The 23499-nt window shown below is 41.0% G+C and overlaps 1 protein-coding gene across 1 annotated transcript in view; it reads right to left on the reverse strand.

Moving 5' to 3' along the window:
• Window positions 1-957: 957 nt before the first annotated feature.
• SH3BGRL2 (SH3 domain binding glutamate rich protein like 2) overlaps window positions 958-23499 on the reverse strand; it is a 49073-nt gene continuing 26531 nt past the window's right edge. Inside the window, exons 4-5 of the mRNA XM_065682609.1 lie at window positions 7075-7155; window positions 958-5988 (exon numbers count right to left, since the gene is read on the reverse strand). Of these exons, the coding sequence (XP_065538681.1) occupies window positions 5974-5988; window positions 7075-7155 (96 nt within the window). The 3' untranslated portion in view covers window positions 958-5973. The remainder of the gene's footprint in view (window positions 5989-7074; window positions 7156-23499) is intronic.

A 23499-nucleotide genomic window follows, 5' to 3' on the forward strand; every position in this document is an offset into this window, starting at 1 on the left:
CAGAGCACAGGAGGGATGCTACACGAGCAGTGATACAGAACATCTCTTCATCTTCCTCTCTGGAAATCAAGACATTTCTGCCCACCCCTGCAGCAAAATCTCGCTGCTTTTACCCACCGTGACACAGCAGCTGAGCTGCTACAGCTCCACTCAGTTCAGAGAACTGCTGCTACCGATCCTACGTCAGCTGAGGATCTCGTTTCAAGGATTTCAGGCTTGCCTTCCCCATTTACATCTCCTTTATTCTTTCTGTCTTAGAGCAGGTGGCACACAGCACCTCGCTCCAGGGTGCAGAAGAATAGGTAAAGCTTTGCAAGCAGTGTTCACACTAGAGATAACGGACAAGTTTCAGACAGGTATTAAAAACCACATACTAGCCTGTTAATCAAGAGAAATGTCATGATGCAAATGTGTACCTTTGGTTAGCCACCTCCTAGGCAAAATATATTTAAATTCCTACTATGGATCGGCAAAGTGGGCAGGTAAACCAGAAACTCACATTCCTTTCAGACAAGAAAAAGCAGCTCTCCTGAAGGTTTTAACCCTAGAAGCAAAACTTTCAGGTGTGAAAACTTCCTGGGCCCTCTGTCCAAGCCACCCCAAAGTACCTGTCATTTCTTTTATCAGCTAACCCCAGTGCAAAAATTGAAGACAATAAAACATCCCTTTTTTGGTTTGGTTTGGGTTGGTTTGGGTTTTTTCTTTACTACTATTCACCTGGGGAGGACCTAGACCCTAACCTGAGGTGTCCTACACATTGCAATTCTCACTGAGCTACCAGGACCAAAGCCGCTTAGCATCTTAGAGAGGCTCACCCATCCTAGGCGAGGAGCTCTGCCGTGCTCCCATCTGCAGGGTCTGCTGGAACCGAAGCACCAGGCTGTCACTAGAGGGAGCTGCAGCAAGAGTAAAGACTCGTATTTTGTCCTTTGGCACACACAACACAGTCCACGCGTCTTTTCTGGGTTACAATTTTTATTAGACGAACACGGTTTCAATATATAACGTGTACACGGCCTAGGATGCAACATGCTCCCTCCCCCGCTGAGTTACAAAACACTGATGCCATGAAGGTGAACAGCAACTCTGCATTTGTGACCTCACAGGGTGCGACAGAAGGCCGGGAACAGAAGCTTTGCACACAGGTGGGTCTACACAGGACAGGATGAAGCACATTGGGAAGAGGTAAAGAATAGGAAGAAGAGAGTAAGCCGGATCTGCCCTGGCAGAAGGACCACTATCAAGAAGCTGTTCTCTATTTCGCCTCCCAAATTCCTTAGGGAGCAGGAGGATGGTGGCTAGGCCATGATGCAGCTGGAGTCCCATGGACCGCAGCACTGTGTGGCTGCACACATGCACTGCCAGCCAAGGGTTCCTGTTAGAACCACACTGCTCAGGGTGCTGTGGGCCATTCTGCACCATGTCTTTCACTCCTGCCCTCTGTGCAGGGCAAACATGTGGGTCTCCCTCCTCCTCCTCCCACTGCTTGTGCCAGGGTCTAGTGAAATCAGTGGACAAGTCTGATTAGGCAAGTACAAACACCTAATGGGATCTAGCACTTGCCTGGTGATGCCCACTCTTGCACTCCTGTAAAGTGCCACAATGCACTGCCTACAATCTCATGGTCCTACTTCTGAATCATGGTATTCCCCAAACTGGACTCCATAAGTAAATGGCCTGATGGGGAGATAGGGCAGGGAAGAGATCCAAGAAAGCCACTGAAAGCTTGGTAGCTCCACTTTGTTTCAGCAATAGCACTTGTGATGCTGAATCCTTGAATCAGACAGATAGTTATTTTAAAGTGTAAACATGGATTTAGGGGCTTTACTCCAGGTCCATTTCCCATGGAAGGTTTGGTTCAAGACAGTCAACAAAAAGGAAAAGGAAAGAAAAATACAAAAAGCCACACTAGGACAAATCCAGAGTCCAGCAGACTCACCAAAAGCTGTTTCAGCCTTACAAAGCATGTGTCCTTTGACTCAGGCCTCAAAATTAATGTACTGTGTTATTAAAAAAATAGCAACATAGAAACTACCCCTTTCTTAGTTCAAAGTTTAAGCACATGTAAGAAGACCCTACAGAAACAGTCCTCTTTCTGGCAAGGCACTATCCAGTAGTGTGTGGCACAAAGAAAAACACCTCTATCAAAGCCACTGATACAGTGAATGTGTGCATGCACGTCAGCCTGCACAGCAACTTCGGCTAGGTACAAAGGTTTACAGTTTAATTCACACTACTCTCCCTTTTAAAAACACAGGGTAGTTACAAGTATTAGCTAAAAATTGGGATCATTTGGTTCTCATATGCATATGCAGGTATTTTAAACAGAATAAAGAATTTGTTATTCCTTTCAATAAATGGCTCTGTTTTCCACAGACCTTTTCGGTTACCTGATAGCTACATTTCATTATTACAAAACCGGTTTAAAAAAATCCCACATCATCTTGTGTAACAAACTAGAACTCTACTTGCTTTAATTACAAAAATAAGGCTGTCACACAACAGACCAAATTCACATTCAAGCAACGTATATACTTTTTTTTTCCTTCTAAACTAGACACTTAAAATTCAAGTGCTCTAAGGGACTTACACTGCCAATCCATGCAAGCAAGCAGGATACCTTTGGAGCTAGTGTTGTCCTCCATACAACCGATTATGCCCACATGCGTGCTCTGAAATAAGCTAGGTTTACCTACCTACCTCTCCACTGAACAGGAGGCTTCTATTCTGCAATTATCAAAATTCAAGAGGAGTTTTGTGAAACTAATGTAATCCCTGGAGAAATCAGTGTGGTTTTGCCTTTCACATCAGTAAACCTGCGATTTTCCCCAGGATTACTCCTGTGTATATACTTACACACTTACCTAAGTCTTTCAAAACTGGGATTTCAGGCAGTTCTCAAAGTTTACAATGTATCAAGTACATGATAAATCCAGGATGGCTTCTCTGTAATCAACTGTGTAATTATGTAAAATTATATCTATATTCATTTGAAAATATACATATTTTCTTTTAAGGTTTTTTTTAGGAATAGTTATATCGAACTTGGTGAAGATAACAACCAGCTCCACCCCATGTCACATTCCCTTCCTATAATGAGCTTCAAGTCTCATTAAAGTGTGGGACTGGTAACAAGAACATAACAATAACTTACAACAGATAACATAATTCTTTAAAATGCACATGCATACATATATGTATACATATATGTATGTATATGCATGTTATCAGCTCACATTCAGGATTCCTGTAGAGAAGGTGCTGCAGCTAAGATTTTGACTAGTAAATACAACCATGGACTCGAAATATGTGTGTGATCCATCTAACCCTTTCACTGAGCAGAGGAGGCACCAGAGGATCCAAAGTGAAACTGATCTATGGATGGACTCCTTTAACATCTCCTTTTTTAAAGTTTTCTTGCCTTTGTACCAGAGGGAAAAGCCACACAACTGTAAGCAGTTTGTAGCTGAGACAGCAAGAGCAAGAAGGTAACCTGTTCTTCACTATAACAACTGTCAGTCATGAACATTGTTCATGTCATGACTCTGTAGTTGTAAGCTGTTGTCCAGAATCTGAGAGGCTACAGTTCTGTTGTCCAGCATCTTCAGCAGGGACCTGGATGATGACCTAGTGGGCACCCTCAGCAAGGCTGGTTCACTGGTTGGTGAAGCTGGCAGAGCTTCAGTCCAGTGGCATCTCAATAACCTTGAGGACTGGGCTAACAGAAACCTCATGAAGTTTGCTAAAGACAGGTAGAAATTTCTGCTTGGGGGTGACAAAGCATCAGTATAGGCTGGGAAGTGACTGACAGAATAATACTCCTGCTGAAGGGACCTGAGGATTTTAATGAAAGCCAAGTTGGTCATAAGACAGCAATGTACTCACTGCAGAAAGGGGAAAGCATGAAGTGCACTACTTCAGAAGTGTGGCCTGCAGGCTGAGGAAAGTTGTTATCCCCCTGGCCACATCTGCAATATTGGTTTGGGATCTTTTCCCACTTCATGAAGGATGTGAACAAACTGGAAAGAATAGCCTTCCATCAAAGCACAACAGCCAGGGGCCTAAAGAACACAGCCTGTGAGGAGAGGCTGAGGAAGACAGTTTTGTTCACTCTCGTAAGAAGAAGGCTGATGGATGATCTAATGGTAGCTTACGACTAATTTGAGATACAAAAAGGTTGGTGCCAATCTCCTCCTGTGAGTGCCAGAAAACATAGCAAAGGCAACAGCCACAAATTGCAGCCTTGGAGCTGAAGCTGGACATTAAAAGAAAGTTTTCAGCAGGAAAATGCTGCAGCACTGGCACAGGTTACCTAGTGGGTTACAAGGTCTTCATAGTTGGATATTTTTAACACTAGGCTAGGCAAACCCTTATCTGGTCCGACCTAGTGTGGTGTTAGCCTGGATTTTGAGAGTTCTGGGCCAGATGACCTCCAGCTGTCCCTTCCAACTAACATGTCTCAGATGCCATGGTTACTGATTTTAGCAGAACATGTTAAACACTTGTTGCACAGGCAGTGTCGCTTTCTGAAGAGTTTAGCTTCCTTCAAGCCACATAATCTGAGTAATGCTGTGATTGCAAAGAAGCTTTTCCACATAATGGTTGTCTTTTTTTACCCAAAGACATAAGGACGTTTATTGGAATGGCACTACCCTGTCATTATGAAATCACTTCAGTAAAAGCTACATTACAGCATAGCTGTTATTTTCATAGCCAGACTTGATTCAAAATGCATAATGCAGTTTGACTTTTGTCTAGAATGTATTTTGGAATGGTTATTGGCAAGTCACAGGCCTAAATTCTACTACATGCATCAATGGAGTCTCTCTGGAATAATCTCCATGTCCTTTACTTGACTACTGCTCCTCAGCTGGCTGACCATTGTGGCTTCATCCAGCAAAGCACACACTTAGCTTTCTCACTGTCTTTGAGGCACCGCCACATTTCTACACCTGGGGATACAACCAGGATAACAGCTAGGTGAGTTAGATGTGCTCTTGTTCCATGATAGAGAGTTTAACCATCCATGGGACTAAGCTCTGGCTTTGGAAGTACCACCTGACTCTCATGTGGCTAATGGTGGAGCTGTGTGTTATTGAAGGTAAACTCAAGGATTTGGCAAAATTTCAGTTTAAGACTGTTTAACTATAGAGCTCCAACTCTGGAGGTTAAGTTTTCTCAGTTAAGCCATAACTTAATATTATCATTAGCTATGAGATCTCTTCTTCTGAACTACTCAGTATTTTCCATCAAACGTTTTTCTGCACATTTCACCTCCACTTGGAACCATGTCAAAATATTTCACTTTGGCACCTTCTCCATAATAACAACTTTTTGAACAGTCAGTTGCAGTGTGCATCATTAGACAAATTGAGTTTTCATGAACATGGTTAGCAGCCCATGTCTCTTATAATAAACATGATCTAGCATAAACATCACTATAAATAAATGTAGAGCAAAACCACAGCAGTTATTGGCTTACATGGAGATCTTAAGATTGACAATTTTTTACCTTCTAGATCATAACCAGCACAAACATTCTAATAATCACCAGCATTTTAACTATCATGAGGAGCTAACTTCAACTACAGTAGCTGGAAGAATTAGAAAAGGTGAAGAATCTGACTACATAAGTATATCCATGAACAATAGAAGCCCTACTCTTCCACTCCTTATTCTCAAACACTGGTGTCTGTTAGAATACCAGTGCTAGCTGCAAAAGCAATCCAAAGACAAAAATGAAACATCAACAATAAATATTTTTAAAAAGGACGATGAGTAGCCCAGCCTTAATCCTGTTTCATATGTGTTATTAACTCCGCATTGCTGGAGAGCACCGTCTCACAGCAAGCAGACTACTACTAATGATGCATGTTTGCTCTATCACAGTGATCCATTAGGAAAGCTGTTGTGTGCTGAAGAACAGGGTCATTCATCCAGGAGGTGTGCTTGTCCATACTTCAGGTAGGCTTTCTATGGTTCTGACTCCTATTTGAAAGAAAAGAGGAAAAGAAAAAGATCATTAATGCTTCTCTCTTATGTCCGTCACCTGTGCATGTAAGGTGCCCCTAACCCTGGTCCTAACACGGCAGTTGAGGATTCATCACTCTGAAGCACTACCAGACGGAAGCAGTGATCTGGCCAAGTTTAGGTAGGAACAGAGCTGCATAGAAGCTATTTCTGATTGCGGTAGCACATCAGCTTTTTACTAGGGCTAGTTCTTCAAGCTACGAAGTGAGGCAGGCTGTCAAAATAGCCTGCTTTTGCAGTGCCCTGCTGAGGTTTTGCCCCCACTGCTGTCCCTTGTGGAGTCCAGAAATAAATGAATTCCTGGCAGAAAAGGAACTGTATGCAGGAGCTGCCTTCCAGGCCTGAAGCAGTACTACTACCAAATACAGCTATACCTACAGTAGTCGAGAGAAGAAAAATCATCCCCTATGTGTCTGACCTACTGTCAAAAGGTGCATCATACGGTCTCTTTGAATAAGTGTCCAGGCTTCCATATAGCAATAAAATCTCATCTAGCATACTGCCCTCAACAGAAAGATGTTATCTGGCTTTGTGTCCTGACCTGTATATATGTATTTATTAAAACTGAATTCTTTCCCAAAAAGTTGATGTAACTCCTGACTGCTTCACCATTTCAGCATTTTTTTTTAAAAGCACATCAATGCCTAATGAATAAATGGCCTGGTTGAGCCATTATGTCATGCTGGCCCTGTAAAATGATGTTTTGATGGCATGAACTGCAGATATTCCAGTGACTAAGATCCTACTTCTGTCTCCCGTAATAATTAAGTAAGTTGCTTTCAACTTAGATTGATAATGTGAAGGAGACTGTATTCATTAAAATTCATCCATCTGCTGCTCAGATTAACTCCCCTGTATATGCTTGGTTTCATTTAAAATGCTTTGCTTTTCATGGCAACTGTTTCAATTACCTCATTGGTATGAAGCTGATATGGACAAGGTATAGATCAGGGCAGCTGTACATCAAACACACAGAGTTCTTTCGGTTCAAAGAAAATTCAATCTCACTTTATTTCAAAAACTCCATGAAAAATCTACACCGACCTTTGATGTCAAAGTAGGTTTCAGTCCAAGGAAGGAGAAGACAGTGTTGCTCTCCTTTGATTCAAAAAATCCATCATAATCCTAGAGAGGAAAAAAAGACAAGTCAACATTTGTATTCATGTTTTCCTGATTATCTTACCACACCATGCTTTAGCCGAAAGGGCAATAATGCTCAGTAAAATATTGATACCTACCCGTATTCTCCTATGCAAATCTAAAAGCTATTCTAAACTACAAAGGTATCACCAACCACAGTGGTAAAGAAAAACACAAAAATTCTCTTACGCCACCTTTCACTACTTTATTTGATAGGAAAATATAAATGTGGACTTGCATTAAAAGGAAATCTATTGTGGTACACTTTAACTGTATTCAAGTGCCTAACAACCCAAATGAGTTTCTGACTGTGTTTGCAATTTGCATTTTAGCAAACAATATACTTCATAACATGCAAACCTCCAAGAAGAAGTCCTAAGGCAGCTGAACTCCTTATTTCTTGCGTGGTGGAACAGAGACTTCATCAGCAATCATATCTCAGCCTTGGACAGCCACACAGTTAAATATAAAATGTTACCATAGAGAAACTCATTGTTTAGAATGACAAAAACAAGCTTCATCAACATGATCAAGTCCCTTTTAGATTTCATTTGCTTAACATCAGATTCTGATGTCAAAGTGTTACTACTGCTTTTACTTATTTATTGCATTGGACACCTGCTACTCTTCTATCCTAAGCTGACAATATTCAGTTTTCAAGGGAAAAAGAGGAAACAAGAGCAGTTTAGTAAATGGATGTGGCATATGGCAAGGAGCCAGGAAGTTTCAGGTTCTCTTCATGGTTTGGCAAAGATCTCCTGTATGACCACTCACAAACAGTAAAGTGCCCAGTTCAGACTCCTTTCCTCCACCACGTAACTGCAGAGCTGAAACATTAATCCTTATTTAACCACTACTGACATGTAAAATACTCTGTAAATGTCAGGAAATTTCAGGTATGTGCTCATCACTACATAGTAATTATCTCTAAATATCTAAGATTAGTAGTTATGCTTAACTTGAAAGCATTCAACAAGAGAAATGCCTTTAAATATTGACTGTGCACCTACTTGCTTTCAACACAGAATAGTAACAGGCAGCCCTGGTGCCCCTGCTTGCTTTCCATCTGTGTAACAGACAGTCCCAATGCACCTGACTCACAAAGTTAGCACTTCTTTGGCTCCTAAGCATTCATCTCATACTTTTTGAGAGCTCATCTCATAGTTACGGTTTCAGGTACTTTCCCCTCAATTTTTCCCCAGCAGCTGCTTCTTTGCCCACTTGTCACTTTCCACTCCTGCCTTCTCTTGAACCTGCAACTTCACAAACTACCCCACAATCACAGGGTTGCTCTAATTGAAAAGCAGAAATCTTTCTCTGACCTGGCTATTCTTGGAAGGCTGTCATAGGATATGCAAAGATTAGGAACCTTCTTCTATCTTCCATCCAGAGTTTACACACATGTCTAGCCAATAATCACTTGTGGTTACATGTTGGCTTCTCAGATCCTGAGCAAGAAGCAAAAATGGTCTGGGCAAGGGTTCTGCTTCCCAGCATTCCTCTGGGTCTTCACAATGCAGTGTAAATCCCTGAAGGGCCCTTCCTCCCACTTGCCAGACACAGTTATAAGATATATCAAATTATATCTTTGCAGAAGGATGGTTGGTATTTTGTGAAATAACTTTGTAAGGAAAGCGTGTGCTTGCAGATGAAGACTTTACTTCTCTTTGTTCTCTTTTTTTCTCTCCACCAACATAAAATAAAAGATTGTTTGGACAGAAAAGTCATAGTCGACATAGCAAAGATAATACACCTTCCGCAAGATCCATGACCGTCCTCCAGATGTGCAGAATTTCTCTTAAAACCTTTACAGTGCACAAGCCAAATATGTTTTACTAGCATCTCCAAAATGATACGCTTCTATACCAATATGCACGCAACTGTTCTAGCAAAGTGATACTTTGCAGCTCCATGATCATTCGAATACCCTCACCCCAGAAAAAGCAGAGCAGCACAGAGGCAATCTCCCTACCTATCTCTCTATAATAAGAGTATCAGCTCTGAAAGACACAGAGAGGCCAGCAGGAGTGTATGGTGGTCATCAGGCCTCAGGCAAACTAGCTGAAATGAGCAGAAAGAGTAAACCTTCTTAAGACGGCTTTTTGTCGTCATCTCTTAAAACATAGCAAAGTGCTGTGCTATAGGCTAGGGCAGTAAGTCAGTATTCCAGGACTCAGCTTTCTGTCTACTGATTCTTCCAGCTTTCATACACATGTATATCTATGTATATATAGAGAGAGAGTGCACACACATTCCTTCTGTGTGGTTTTCAGTTCCATGGCTGTCTCCATGTGCGAGACATCATTTCCAATGAATACCATCTACCCATTCCACATTATGGGAAGAGCCAAGTTTATTTGCTTTCACTGACAGGGGGATGAAACATATCAAGGTTCTGGTACATATCACAGTTCTGGTGCAAAGGAAGGTAGAATCTCCTGCAATGATCAGCATCACAGACTGAAAAACAGAATTTGCAGGCAAATGCTGTTTATCATTATGAGCACAGAACTACTACCACTACTGTTTAAAATGCTAACATATTAGACACAGTTTTAAGTTTCCTCACTGTTAATTTTAGGTATGATATGTTCTACCTAACTTTGAAATTAAACATATCGTTAAACAGAGGAAATAGTCATTCTTACATCAATTTAAAAAATCATTAACAGAGATGAACTGATGTTAATTTCTTAAGTAACATAAATTTATAATTACTAGCCAGAAAGTAAATCCACATAAAATAGACAGATGTCACAACTAAGCCATGGCATAAGCTGAAATAGTACTAAAAGCAACCTCTACAGTGCCATGAATGAAAAAAGGACAATGTAATGACTGAGTACCTAGAGGAGTAGTAATACTGAAGCTCTGCAGAAGGATGTTTGATTAACCCCTTAACCTCTATAAACAAGACTTGAAAAACTGCACATATGGTGTTAAACCTGAAAAAGGTCCAGTGTGATTCTGCTAAAGCAGACGAAAAGCCATGAGGGACACAAGCTATATAAGCTACCACATGTGAAGACGGCATGTGATCTAACTGAGAAATAACCTTCATTTTCTCCACTGGGTTCATCTACAAGTAAATCACACTGTCTCTGGAGTTGGAGGTAGGGGAGCAGTGGTTAAGTACAACCCACAGCAAGAAGAACAGCACACACACCTTTAATATCAGGGCAGGATAAATTGCCTCAAGCTGCTCATTACAGCCCTGTAAACTATTGGCAGCCAACCTGGGGGCAGGCAGCTATTGTGAGCATTTCTGCAGCAGCTTGGCACAAGACAGACATCATTCTCCCATCTGCCAGGAGCACCCTCTCCTCCTAAGCCCACAGGCAGTTTTCATGAACCCTCAGACACCTCTCTGTCTCAGTGCTTTGTCCAAGGAAGGCTCTTTGGTTTTGGGGTGAGTGATCTCTCAACATCGTTTTTGATTTCTGGAGTTGTCCTGACAAGTATTAATCCCAGAAGTTCCATTAGCTCTAAACCACTGCTACTCTAAGTCCATGGTTTTTTTCACTCTTTGATAGTAAATTGGAAAGAAAACAGAGCAGGGAAGGATTCACAGCCTGAAAATAACGTCATAAGAAATAAGGCTGCATTCCTATCTCTGACAAAGACTTTGTGACTCTGCTAATCCACCAATATTTGTTGATACATGTTTACCTTAAACTCTGCAAATTAATTTAAGACTTTCTAATGCTAAAAAAGCTTTCTGAAAGTGACAGTTATCAATTTTTACTCCCAGAAGTACCCGGGACTGATTTAGCACAGTGGTTTTTTCACATCCTTACTAATTATCAAACCTGGATTCACTCACTAAAAAAATTGTGAAGGTTACAGAGTGAGCTAAAATGAGGAAGTATATGTTTGAAAGAGCACAAATCCCAGCGGACTGATTCATTTGAAAAGGAGCATAGTATTTATTACCACAACAGATTATCCACTAGAAGCAACTCCCTGAAGTTTTGAAACATCTGCATTACAAAATATATCAAAATGCTATTGACACTTTCTTACTTTCAGAGAGAACAGGGGGAAGAAGCACCACGATTTTAGATAAAGCAGCAGTAAAATTCTGAATAGAAGAATTTTCCTACTAAACAGTGCAATACAAACGTATGATCTCAAAATAATCACATGTGGAAAAAAATGTTATAAAAATGCATTATAGTCCCATAAAAGGTGAAAGAAATCACTTTAGTAAGGTAGTTTCTTAAGAGATTTTTGAGAAGCATGATCTCAGGGAACCCGATCTCAAGGATTCATCAGTTGTGCTTTGGCATGTGGTAGGAGTTCAAAGTGGGCATCCCTGGCTTTCCTGGTAATACAGCCGAGGTAACAGATGTTCCAAAAGCATCCTGCCTTTGACCTTACTTTCATAAGGAGAGAATGTCTGTGCAGATTTGGATGACGTATAAAGACACCAAATCCATGGGTGAGGACATGAAAATTCTTGTCATGCATAAAGAACATCCCACTGCTACCAGCAGTAGATGCAGAGGCTCAAGAAAGAAAATGGTGCCAAAGCTCAGTGGAAGCTGAGAGCTTTGTACGCAGTCAAGAACTCAACTTGGTTGTGAGCCAGTAGGTTCCACTTGGAAAAACTCAGTGGGACACTGCCTCCCACAGAGGAAGGACACCACCATCTGCTGGTTTTGGCAAGGCAGTGGTTCCCTGTTTCTCCACCAGGTTCCACCACCAGTAGCAAGCTACTACAATCCCTCTGTCACTGTCCCAAGCAGCCAGCAGGCACTGCAGCTTTGCTGGGGTCAGCTGAGCAGTGCAGTCTCGCCCCTGTGCAAGGAAGTGGCTCCCACTGAGGCCCTGGAGGCACTCAGAAAGCAGCTGTTAACCTAAAAATACATGAGCATGGCAAACTGCCACCCACTGCCCCACTTCAAAAGGCAACTGTGTGTGCAAATATCATTTTGACCATATTATTTTGAATGATGATCCTTGATGCTTTTCAGAGCTGCTCATTACACATCAGGAACATACAAAATTCTGGCAACATAAATAGCTGATTAAGGCTACTAAAACTAAGGGGAGATAGAGAAAGTAGACATAGAGACATCAGTGACACAAAGATATTCAATCCCTCTGGAAAAGTTGAAAAGCCAGAAATACAGGTGATATATCACAAAGACGAAGGTATGAAAGGTTACCGAGAATGAAAAATGCCAGTTAGGAGGAAAAAAATGCATCTCAGGATGGTTTGATGGGATAGAGAACTGACAGGAGTATAAATAAAGTTAAGTAAAAACCTATTTTAAGTCAGAGAAGGTTTCTGAACAGGATAACAGGCATCTGACTGCTTCAGGCCTGGCTCCTCACCTTTAAGGTCAATGGCAGCTTGATCACCCATCAAGTAGTGTGAGGAAGATACAGCCCCTCAGTTTTAACACTAGAATGGTTACAGTATTGAAGATACTCTAAAAGCTACTGTGGAATGGATTAGCTCTTGCTTTGTTGAAAAATAAACAGAGCTAACTGTACTGGTTTCAACAGCTCACCTACAGACAAGCAAAATCTTGCTGGTCCTGCATGGCCAGCATGCTTTGCTTTCTTTGTTTTCCCTGCTCCTACTGAGTGACTCCAAACTGGGATAGAGAGGCAGGCTATAGCTGCAAAGGTCTTCAGGAGCAAAGTTACCCCAGGTAGTAATGGGAGTAAGGCTGTCATGCTCACTGTGGTGGCAGGACAGTTGGTACTAGACGCAGAGCTCAGTGGGCCTACGGGAGCACATTGCCAGAGCATAAGAAAGATGTGAAGTGCTTACATGGCTTCACCAGAATGCTGAAGTTCACAAAAGGGAAAGGCAGTAAGAATTACTAAATACATGAAAGTGATATTTGTTTCGGAAAAATAACTACAGTCAGGGAAAATACTCCACAGAAATATTTTATATGCTTGACTTGCTCGGAGTCTTTCCTAAGCACATGCTTATGGCCACTGCTGGGACAAAACTGGGCTAGCTGGACCTTCAGTCTCACACATTTATACACTTCTATTATCTTAAGGTGTATCTTACACAAAGTTTTAATATAATCAGCAAAGTTATGTGCTATGTTCACTTAGTACACTGGTAAAAGAAAGGGAAAAAAAGGCAAAAAAAGATAGCTTAGATAGCTTTGTTTTCAAAATCTGAATTCTTGCAGTTTATCCTGAAAATAAAAGGTGCCGTGGCAGCTTTGCACCTCTTTAAAACAGATTAAGCAAAAACAGGAGAACTCTCTTAATGTCTAAGATATGCAGAAATCCCACCACCCATCCACTGCCCAAATGCTACAGTGAACTAAGGGCAGCTTAGTCTTTGGCATAGTACCCAAGCATTCAGGAAATCTGGACTTAACTCCTCATTACAACACGAATGTCTTACATCCTTCTGGCATTCATGGGGGGTTTATGAGAATTCACTCCAGTAAGAAAACTGTTGGTCCTTAGGCATTCTCTTCTGTTTAGAAATCCCACTTCCAGGCTAGCTTCTCCTTTCAGCAACAACTGCCAAGTTCACAAAGCTCCACTTGGCAGCAGCTGTACCCCAGCTGTGATGTGGAGACCTTAAGCGTGCCGTATTCCTGGTGCTGGGAAACGAGATCACTGTACTAGTATGATGACAGACACTGGCAAATTAATTTATTTGGCCCAGCATTTTGTTAAGCATGTACACTGAGGCTTTAAACACTGTCATGACTGGGAGAAACTATTTGCTGCACACCGAAGTTGAAATTGGCAGTACTACAGATCAGCATAAATAATTAGTTGTGCTTCAAGGAACATTACACCAGCATGATGGCACTGGGTCAAAGTCAAACAATAACACAAAGTAGACTTTACTTACGATTAGCAATTGCACTGTTTACCTATTACTGCCACTGTGATTAGGAGAGCATTGTATCTAATAAAGTTTCAAAGACACTAACTGTGAATAAACTTCCTTCCAGTAAGTTTCTTTAAATGAGCAAGTCGGCTTTGTTGCTCTCTGCTTTTAGTTTGCAACAAGAGTGAGCTTGCTAAACAAATCCTTACTGCTTATACCACACCAAGAAGCAGAAAACCAATCCTTAATACACCAAAAAGCAGAAAAAAAAGGAACCCACCCAAATTTAGCTTGCACTGCTTTTCATATAGATTTTTTAAAATGCACTGATTATTAAGCTTTTAATATATTATTATGGTATCTCAATTCTTATGACAGGGGCAAAGTAATTGCTCTTACAAGTAATGGTGGAGAACTTATCATTTAGAAGCATCAAATCAGCACTTTGCTGCTGAATTAATACTGTATGCCAGTGAGAATGAGCTGTTAGCATCCTTCCTGAAAAAGGCAGTTGAGTGTTCTAGAACAGATGACATTCATTTACTGATCTGATTAGGATTACAGCGGAAAACTCTTACGCAGCACAGCTCTCCTTGGAGAATGACTGTGTATGCACGTGTGAATATTTTAAAATGTTATATAAATCCACAAAAAAACATGATCTTGTCTGCACATCACAGGGCATTTTAAACATGACAGTTTTCAATTACCCAGCCTTCTGGTAGGATCTCTGATCATGATTTTTAAAGAGCTTATAGAATTGACTCCACAAAGCAACCTGTTACTCCTCTCCTAAGGGCCAGATGTTTATTTCAGTAATCTCTCTAGTTGTAGGCTTCCAGAAAGGCTTTAATAAAAGGAAGCAGATGTCAGCTACAGCTCTATTCTTTGGACAGTACATGACAAATGCAGACTGAAAGCTATGTCTGCCATTCATTCAGCAATCCTCATGGTACACAGGCATCATCTAAGAACCAATATCCCTTAGCTCTAAGAGAGGGAGTCCAAGTGCAGCAGGGCTTCCCCCAGCCTTTTAACTAGGACATGTTGTAAGGTAGCTGTAACTTTACAAGGCACATGACAACCACATGTTGGTTGGTTTTCATCTTAGAGTGGTTTACTCATACTAATATTAGGTTTAGGAATTTCCCCCTTCCATTTGTTTATTTTACAAATTAGACTCTGACAGAATTATCTTTCAACATTTCTTTGTTTTCTGTGGATCCTTTGGAGAAGAACAGAAATGGGAAACTACTAAAGAAAGAAGAAAGCCACACTAATTGCAATGGTACTGCAATGTATTAACACCATCTTTACTTATAAATTGAATATAACTTTGAATATATCTTCAAAATGTTTCTTAGAAGACAATCATATTAGCATGATTACAACAGTGGTACATTGAATTACTTATTTTATCCTTGTTGTTCTCTGACAACAGCCATGGTCTTCTCTAAATATTGTTCCAAAATACTGCTACCTCCATATTGTGTGCCCTCAGAATATTACTGACATTTAGGAATCTTTTTATCTTTTCCTCATATATCCCATATATCATATATACCATATTTTTAGTAGAACATACCCTATATAAAATACTTTAACCAAACTAGTTATGACACCTTCAAGAATAAACTATTTTTTCAAGAAAGTATGGCACAATAGGAAGTTTCTATTCCATGCAAAGAAGAATTAGGATCCAAACAAAATTGTTAGTAATTATGTCAACTTACTGATGATCCCTAAGTTTTGCACACCATCAATGTCAGAAACATAAAAACCAAAAAGAAAAAATTTGCAGTGTTTTCTATAACATCCCATAAAGGTGACAATTCTAATTTTAGACTGGTCACCTTTAAGTCTTTTAAAGCACATAAACACCCTACATTACTATATTTAGGAAATAGAGAGTCTGCAAACAGAGTAAAGTATCTCCAGAGATGTATCAAATCTTTGTCAGCTATCATCTTTATGTGCTGGGATGGTTTACAAAATACCTTCTAGCTACTTCACTTTGAAACAGCTATTCATGAAGTTTAGAATGCGGAGGAAAGTGCAAATAAAAACTGTGTCACTCAATGGGCACGTACTCTCTCCACTAGCGGGTAAACAGCAGCACTGTAACACATTACTGATATCAGTTCTAACTGCTCTGAGGAGGATAAAATTTTGGGATTATTTTATTTTTACTGAGTTTCTGAGTTTCTATGTTTTTAAGCCCTAATACTGGTCAGGCTCGCTAGTCTACACTTTGCCTCTAGTACCACACTCCCCTTTATTAAGCACATATTGCATGGAACTCTTTACCTCAGGACACAGAAAAGCAGTGCGTAAAAGCATAGGCACAGCTTATAAATTAGAACCATGCAGACCTTGTGAATGGTCTGAACACTATCTTGCCAACATGGAGGAGACACATGGGAAGGGTTTGCTTTCCAGCACGACCTCTGCTTTCTATATTTCTTGCTTGAGAAAATAACTTAATCAAGAAGTGCTGTGTAACTAGCCTCAGGCCACTCACATTCAGCCTAGGGTCTGCAGATGCCTGTGAGCCACAAACTACTTCAACACAACTACAAAAGGAAATTAAGAATGATTTCAAGCAAACAGCTTAAACTTGCCATACAGTAAATGATGGAAAAATAATTTTGCTGGTGGGAAAAATTATAAATAAAGAAAGTTTTGGCATCATCAATCATTAACAGCTGCTAATGAGCTCTGAGTAACTCAGATGAACTTCTGTCTAGTGAGATTATTCCTCTTCTAAAGACAGATCCAGACCACCAAGACACTCAGTGAGTGAGTCAGGTGAGACATCTCTAAGGGTGCAGGGAACTGAAATTAAAACATGAATACCAAATTAGCCCCACAGCTGCATTAGTTTCTGAAGGAAACACGCTACAGAAGGTGTTCTAAAGTGAATTCTGCTAAGTTGCTTCAGAATCGAGAGAGAGAGAGTTCAAGCTCTCTGTATCTGTAGGCACAAGAATAATGATAAACCCCCCATTGCAGGCCAGGGCAGAAACTCTGAGGTGGCCTCTATCTAGCTTTCTTAAATCCGCTCTTTTATCTTCTTTTTCTTATCAGTGAGTTGGTACTGAACTGTCATTTGACACACAGGGAAAAGGAAGAATAAAAAATGTGTATGAATCTTCCAGGATCTTTAAAAACCAACAGAAGAGTCTGATCCTTAAAAGTGCAAATGAATCAGTGCCACAGTAGTTGTCTGTGTGCTAAATAGTTTCTCAAGAACACTGCATCTCTTTCAGCAGCCTATTTTCTTTCTTGTCTATAGGCCTTCACTGTTTTGATGGAGTTGATACCCATGTATTAAATTTCAGGGAAGGACAATAAATACCACGTATCTCTGTCTCTACTGCTGCCAATAGGCACTCTATCAGGGTTTACCGTAACACTCTAAACCATATGAGCAGCTTCCAAGAAAAAAAATTGAGAGGGAGCAATAGCCTGCTATGCTATGTAAATATTTTCCCTTCAGCTCAATCTCTCACCTAGAAAGACATTTCCTTTTCATTTGGTTGGCCTAAATTTTAGGTGATCTCACATTAGAGGCAGATTTCTGCATATGAAACTGTCACTGTTTCAAAGGGCTACCTTGAAGAGCTGTGAGGTTAAATTTAGGGTGCAGTTTCACTAAGGAAGTGGAGACTTCCAATCTTCTGAAAGATCCAGGAGTCACTGTAGATTTCAGAGAAAGCAGAAGAGGGAGGTGTGAGGCACAGATCAGATTTCAGACTTCATTTTTCCAACATTTCTTGCTCTCTGCTTTAAGAGCTCTCCACGTCCAGTGTTCTGGCTACCGCAGATCGTGTTTGGATACATGTACCTACGGCTCCTCACCTACCATGTGAAGAAGCTAGAGCCCTAGATAGGGTCTCCAAATTCCACCACCAAAGCCACATCCCCAAAATTTAGGCATTTCAGTGCCTGGCGCCATGCTATAGTCCCAATGTGAATCTGGCCCTAACGCACCAATCTGCAGTAATCTCTCCATCTGTCTGGATTTTCCACGGACTGTATTAAAAAGTTAACAGTAGCTAATAAGTAAGTAAGGGTAAGTAATTATTTGTTCATTCTTTTAAGTAGCCTTTAAACTGCAGGACACGTAATAGTTAGTACTAGTCTGCGTCCTACCCGCCGCACTTTAGAAAAATCTGAATGACTTTCATGCAAAACCACTGATCCAGCTGTGTAGAACAAATTCACAATGGGAGGCAGAGCGTTTAGAAATTTTTCTGTAACCTTGGAAGTAAAGGATTTAGTTAGTGAAAACTTAGCAAACGAACTAGTCTTCATGTTTTTACTGAGTCCAGCTGGGAGGGAGTGAGCTTGTTTCACAGCAAGCCCTATGGTGCTGTGTTTTGGATATGTGACTAAAATAGCGCTGATAACACAACAATGTTTTGGCTATGGCCAAGCAGTGCTTGCACAGCACCAAGGCCTTCCCTGTTTCTCTGTTCCCCTCTGCCACCTTCAGAGAGCAGGCTGAGAGTGGGTAAGAGGTGAGGAGAAGATACAACTGGGACAGCTGACCCCAGCTGGCCAAGGGGGTGTTCTATACCATATAAAATCATACTCATAAAAAAACTGGTGAGAGTTTGTCTTCCAAGGTAGCCACTGCTCAGAGACTGGCTGGGCACCAGTCTGGTTCTGGGAGATGGTAAGTGATTGCATTTGCATCCTTGGGTTTTTTCCCCTTCCTTCACTTTCTAAAATGTCTTTATCTCAACTAAAGAATTCTCTTGGTTTTGCTCTTCCTGTTTTCTTCACTGCTTGTGGAGTGGTGCAGAGCAAGCAGCTGTGTGGTTGCTGGCTGGGGTTAACCCCCAACAGTCCCTTCTGGCTCACAAACAGGGACTCAAAAAGGTTCAAGATAATGACAGATTTGATCAGTGTGCTAGCCTGAATTTACAACTGTTATACCCATGTCCTGTTTTGTCTGAGACAGAGTTAATTTTCTTCCTAGTAGATGGTGCAGTGCTGTGTTTTGGCTTTAGTCTGAGAACAACACTGTAACATACCCATTTTTCAATTGTCGCTAAGTAGCACTTACCCTGATCAAGGACTTCTTAGTCTCTAGTGCTCTGCCAGTGAGGGGGGCCACAGGAAGCTGGGAGGAAGCAGAGACCTGACTCAAACTAGCCAAAGGTGTATTCCATACCACAGCACGTCATGTCCAGTATATATATACATGACTGGGGGTAGGCACCCAGTAGGCCCAGATCACTGCTCAGGTCGGGCTGGGTAGCAGTCAGTGGATGGTGAGCAATTGTACTGTGCATCACTTGGGTTTTTTTTCTATTGGGCTTTCATTACCATTACACATTATGTAGTTTATTAAATATATTATAATAATGATAATTAATAGTTCTTATATTTTACTTTATTTCAATTATTAAACTGTTCTTACCTCAACCCATTATTTTTACCTTTTTTTCCGATTCTCCTCCCCATCCTACTGCAGGGGGGCAGTAGGAGCAAGCACACGACTGCATGGTACTTAGCTGCCAGCTGGGGTTAAACTGCAACAACCTGTTCAGCTGTTACTTAGCAAGCTGTTACTTTGTGTTGCTGGTCATGATGCTGACTCACTTGTTAGTGATGCTGATTTGTTTTTTCCCCTCAGTTGCTCTGTTGCTGGCTCCTTTTCTTTCTGTACATCAAACTCGAGAGTTCTTTAATGGCTGTTCTCAGCTTTTGCTGTTTGCTGTGTTGCTTATCACTTTCTTTTGCTTTGCCTGGGAGAGCCATGATAAAAGCATTGGCCTTGAGCCTAGTCTGGTATTTGGCCCCTGCACTGCTGCCATCCCCGTACCCTGGGAACCACCTCGAGGAGACAATTAGCAATTACACCTTTCTCCTCCAGGACCCACTTTGTGGAAGAAATGAAGAATGGCATCTTCTTCTTCTCCAGCACAGAGGTTTCCACCCTTGCTGCAATGGCCCTTCAGTTTCTTGAACATCCCAATTTACCCACAAAGTTGTATTGGTGTTTGCACCAACACTGATTTTGGATTTTCATAAGGCTGGCCAGCCAGCTGAGAATGCCACACATGAATGTTCCCTGAGGCAAACAATTCCTGGGTCTCAAGGAGTGTGGGAGAATTTGGGCAGATGCGTAGAGCAGTTTTCACCTCCAGTGGTTTGGGACTTCAGTCCAGAAGACATGGAATCCTGTTGCACTGGGAGATCACTTGAAGGAAGGATGCCTTGCATATACCATAAACACACAACTTCCAGCACTGTGTTGGGGCCTGTGGTAGGCCTATGCCTATGCTTAAAGGAATAAGAGAGTCTTTGGATCTGACAACAAACAGACACTCTGAGGGTCTTTGGATCTGAGGACACAAAAACAGACACTGGATAAATCAGAAATCCAACCCTCAATTACAACAGTTGTTCCTGCAGTTAAGAAGAAAAAACAGAAGCTCAGGTTGACCCAGTTAGTAAATGAGATAGAAGCTTCTCCTGAGGGAGAGCAGGAAGAAGAAATCATGGACTGGCCAGAAGGCAGACATTTTGAAGCATTGCCTAAGGTGGTGACTCATGCTAAATAGGCCTCACTGTGTAACAGATTACTAGAAAATGAAAAACAATATGCTGTATTTACTGATGAGTTCTGCCATATTGTGGGAAAGCATCTGAAGTGGAAAGCTGCTGTGTGGAGTCCCACAAGACAAGACACAGAAATTGTCACAGGCAAAGATGAATTGAGTCTGCTTGCAGAAGTGAAGGCCACCCAGCTGACCACAGACATTGCCCAAAGAGAAAAGTGGCCAGTACCCTATTTATACACTGCCTCACTGACGGTGGCAAATGCCCTGTGGGGGTAGCTGAAACAACAGAAGCAGAGTAACTCACAGCACAAAGGTAAGCCCATCTGAGCTGCTGCACTGTGGCAAGACATTGCTGCCCAGGTAGAGAACCTTGTTGTAAAAGTACTTCATGTAGATACTCACTTCCCCAAGAACCATGCCACCAAAGAACACGGTAACAAGAAGCAGGTTAGACCAGGTTGCCAGAAATGAAAAGGCAAAGGTGGAGATGGACTGGGAAACTAAGGGCCGGTTATTGATAGTTCAGTGGGCCCATGACACATCAGGATACCTAGGAAGGGATGTGATATGCAGACGGGCTCATGATTGAGGGGTGGAACTGACCATCAAAACCATTGTACAGGTTATCCATCAATCCAAAACGTGTGCCATGAATAAACAAGACAAGTAGGTATGTTGTGGAGAACATATGCTGTGGAGAACAGCTGGTGGGAAGGAGTGTGGGTTGCTCTTCCCTCAGGAAAAAGCAAACCCATTTGTGGGGTTCCTTTTGCTCAAGGGCCAGGGTGCACTTGGTGATAAATGAGGAAGATAGGGAAATGCAGCGTGCACCTCAAGGAGATTTAAGCCTGGGAGAAAAATAATCCATAAGGAGATTTAAGCCTGGGAGAAAATAATCCATAATTTGAGTTGTATGTCATAGCTGTGTGACAAAGTACAACAGCAGGAGCCACTAAAACTAACTGAGGAGGAGCCTTTTAAGGAACCGGGCAAGGTACAACTGGTTTTAATGCAACCCAACACACTCAACCAAACACATCCAATCCAATCCAATCCAATGCAACCCAACACACCAGCTCCTTCCTATTAAGGCTCTGCTTGTCCATTTTTAAATTTTTATTATTTTTTTTTTATCTTTTCCAAATTATCTCCACTTTTCTTTATGCAAAGTGCATGAGTTCCCTCTTGGAAAGTGCACTAGCTGCTAACATTTCCTTACTGTTACACAGCACTACCTAGAGCAAGGTAACTAGTAATTTCAGATTTACACTACTGTAAATTACAAGAGCAGGTTCATGTATCTGAGTCATCTGATACGTGTACTCTCTTCTCACACACTTAGAATGTTTTAGCAATATCACTAAGATGAAACAAAAGACTGTAAAATCATTAAAGTATGTAAATCATGATAGTGTCAGTGCTATGACATAGTGCTGGATTATCAGTAAAATGATTTGTGTTCTTGTGTGCTCACAGCTCTTCTCTTGTTCACAGGAAATAAAAATGAAACTTCAAAATCCACTTGCAGAAATTGTTACTGAAAAACTGTGGACTGCATCTCAGAAGACTGAGAAAAGAAGATAGATTAATTATCATATTGGAGATTACATTGACTCAGAAAAAGTCCAAGGTCTTGCTCACACTTCAAAACATGAAATTTGTCTGTTGGTACCAGAGGATCCCTCCCACTGTGGTACAAGGCGTTTTGTGAACCAGTAAGCATTGGTCACCTTTTTGTGTCTTTTCTTCTCCCCTCTTACACCAGCTATTACATGCTCGGATGGCTGACACCAATCCATTTTGCATACTTACTGACAACCCTGCGGACAAACTTCCTCTTTATTGCAGTCACATTCTGAAAAGCGATTATTTCAAATGGTAATGTCTTAGTCAGAAAAATCTATTCTGTGATAATACCCCTGCATGCATTGCTGATGTTTCCTAGTAATGGGAATATGGGGAGAGTTAAAAGAAAAAACAAAACAAAAAACCTATTAATGCTTTACTGAAAACAGTATAGCTATGAACGTGACATTGAGTCACTGCTCATATGCTTCTGAACATGTTCATCTTATTTCTCTATTGAAATAACATGAACAAAATAAAAAGTGTACTTATTTTGCTTCACCTTGTTTAGCCCTCATACATTAGGAGGAATAGCAGTGGATCTGAACAGTCTGCACTGTCAGTCAATCAGTCTGCATTGTCAGTAGCAATGTATGAGATGGAATAAGTACATAGGCAGTTTCCTGGTGAGACTTCAGAACCGGCAGGCAGAAAAAACAGACAGCATTTCCTGATAGAATAAATTGGATTAGAAATTGCTGGACACAAATCAGGAATGATAAGCTAGACTTTTCACTAACTCAACTACCAGAAAACTCAATGGTTATTTTTTTCAATTTAAGTTATTTAATAGTGATTTGTTTATTTTTTTTAGATAAAGTTTTCCTAGTTTGTAAAGCTAACCATACGAAAACACTAACTGTGGAAATGACAGAGACAAGATGTGCAATGTCTGCTGACTTCATCTAATTGTGTTATTTTAACCCCCTTTCCAGCACTGACCTTCTTTGCCTCCTGCCTAATGTTTTGCCTCTATTACCCAAGAACTTCATTAACAAATGCAGCAGTCTAATTGATAGATGTTGGAGATCCTGCACATACTTCTTCCTTTATACCAGAAAACAGAGTTTCTCTCAAAGCATGTTTGCTCTTTATAGACGTCCATGCAGACAGTGAGGTCTAGTAATAGGATTAACTCTGCTCAACCAAAAAGGCTATCAGCTGAGCAGACAGATTAAGGGGATCGTCTCACATGTTGCATGACATCCTCTTCCTTGCTAATTCCAAACAGCAATTTCTAGGGCTAGTTAAAAAATACAAGCTGAAAAGGTAAGAGACAACAGCTTAAAACATTGTATT

The sequence above is a fragment of the Lathamus discolor genome, chromosome 5, assembly GCF_037157495.1.
Source record: "Lathamus discolor isolate bLatDis1 chromosome 5, bLatDis1.hap1, whole genome shotgun sequence".
In the NCBI taxonomy this organism is placed as follows: Eukaryota; Metazoa; Chordata; class Aves; order Psittaciformes; family Psittacidae; genus Lathamus; species Lathamus discolor.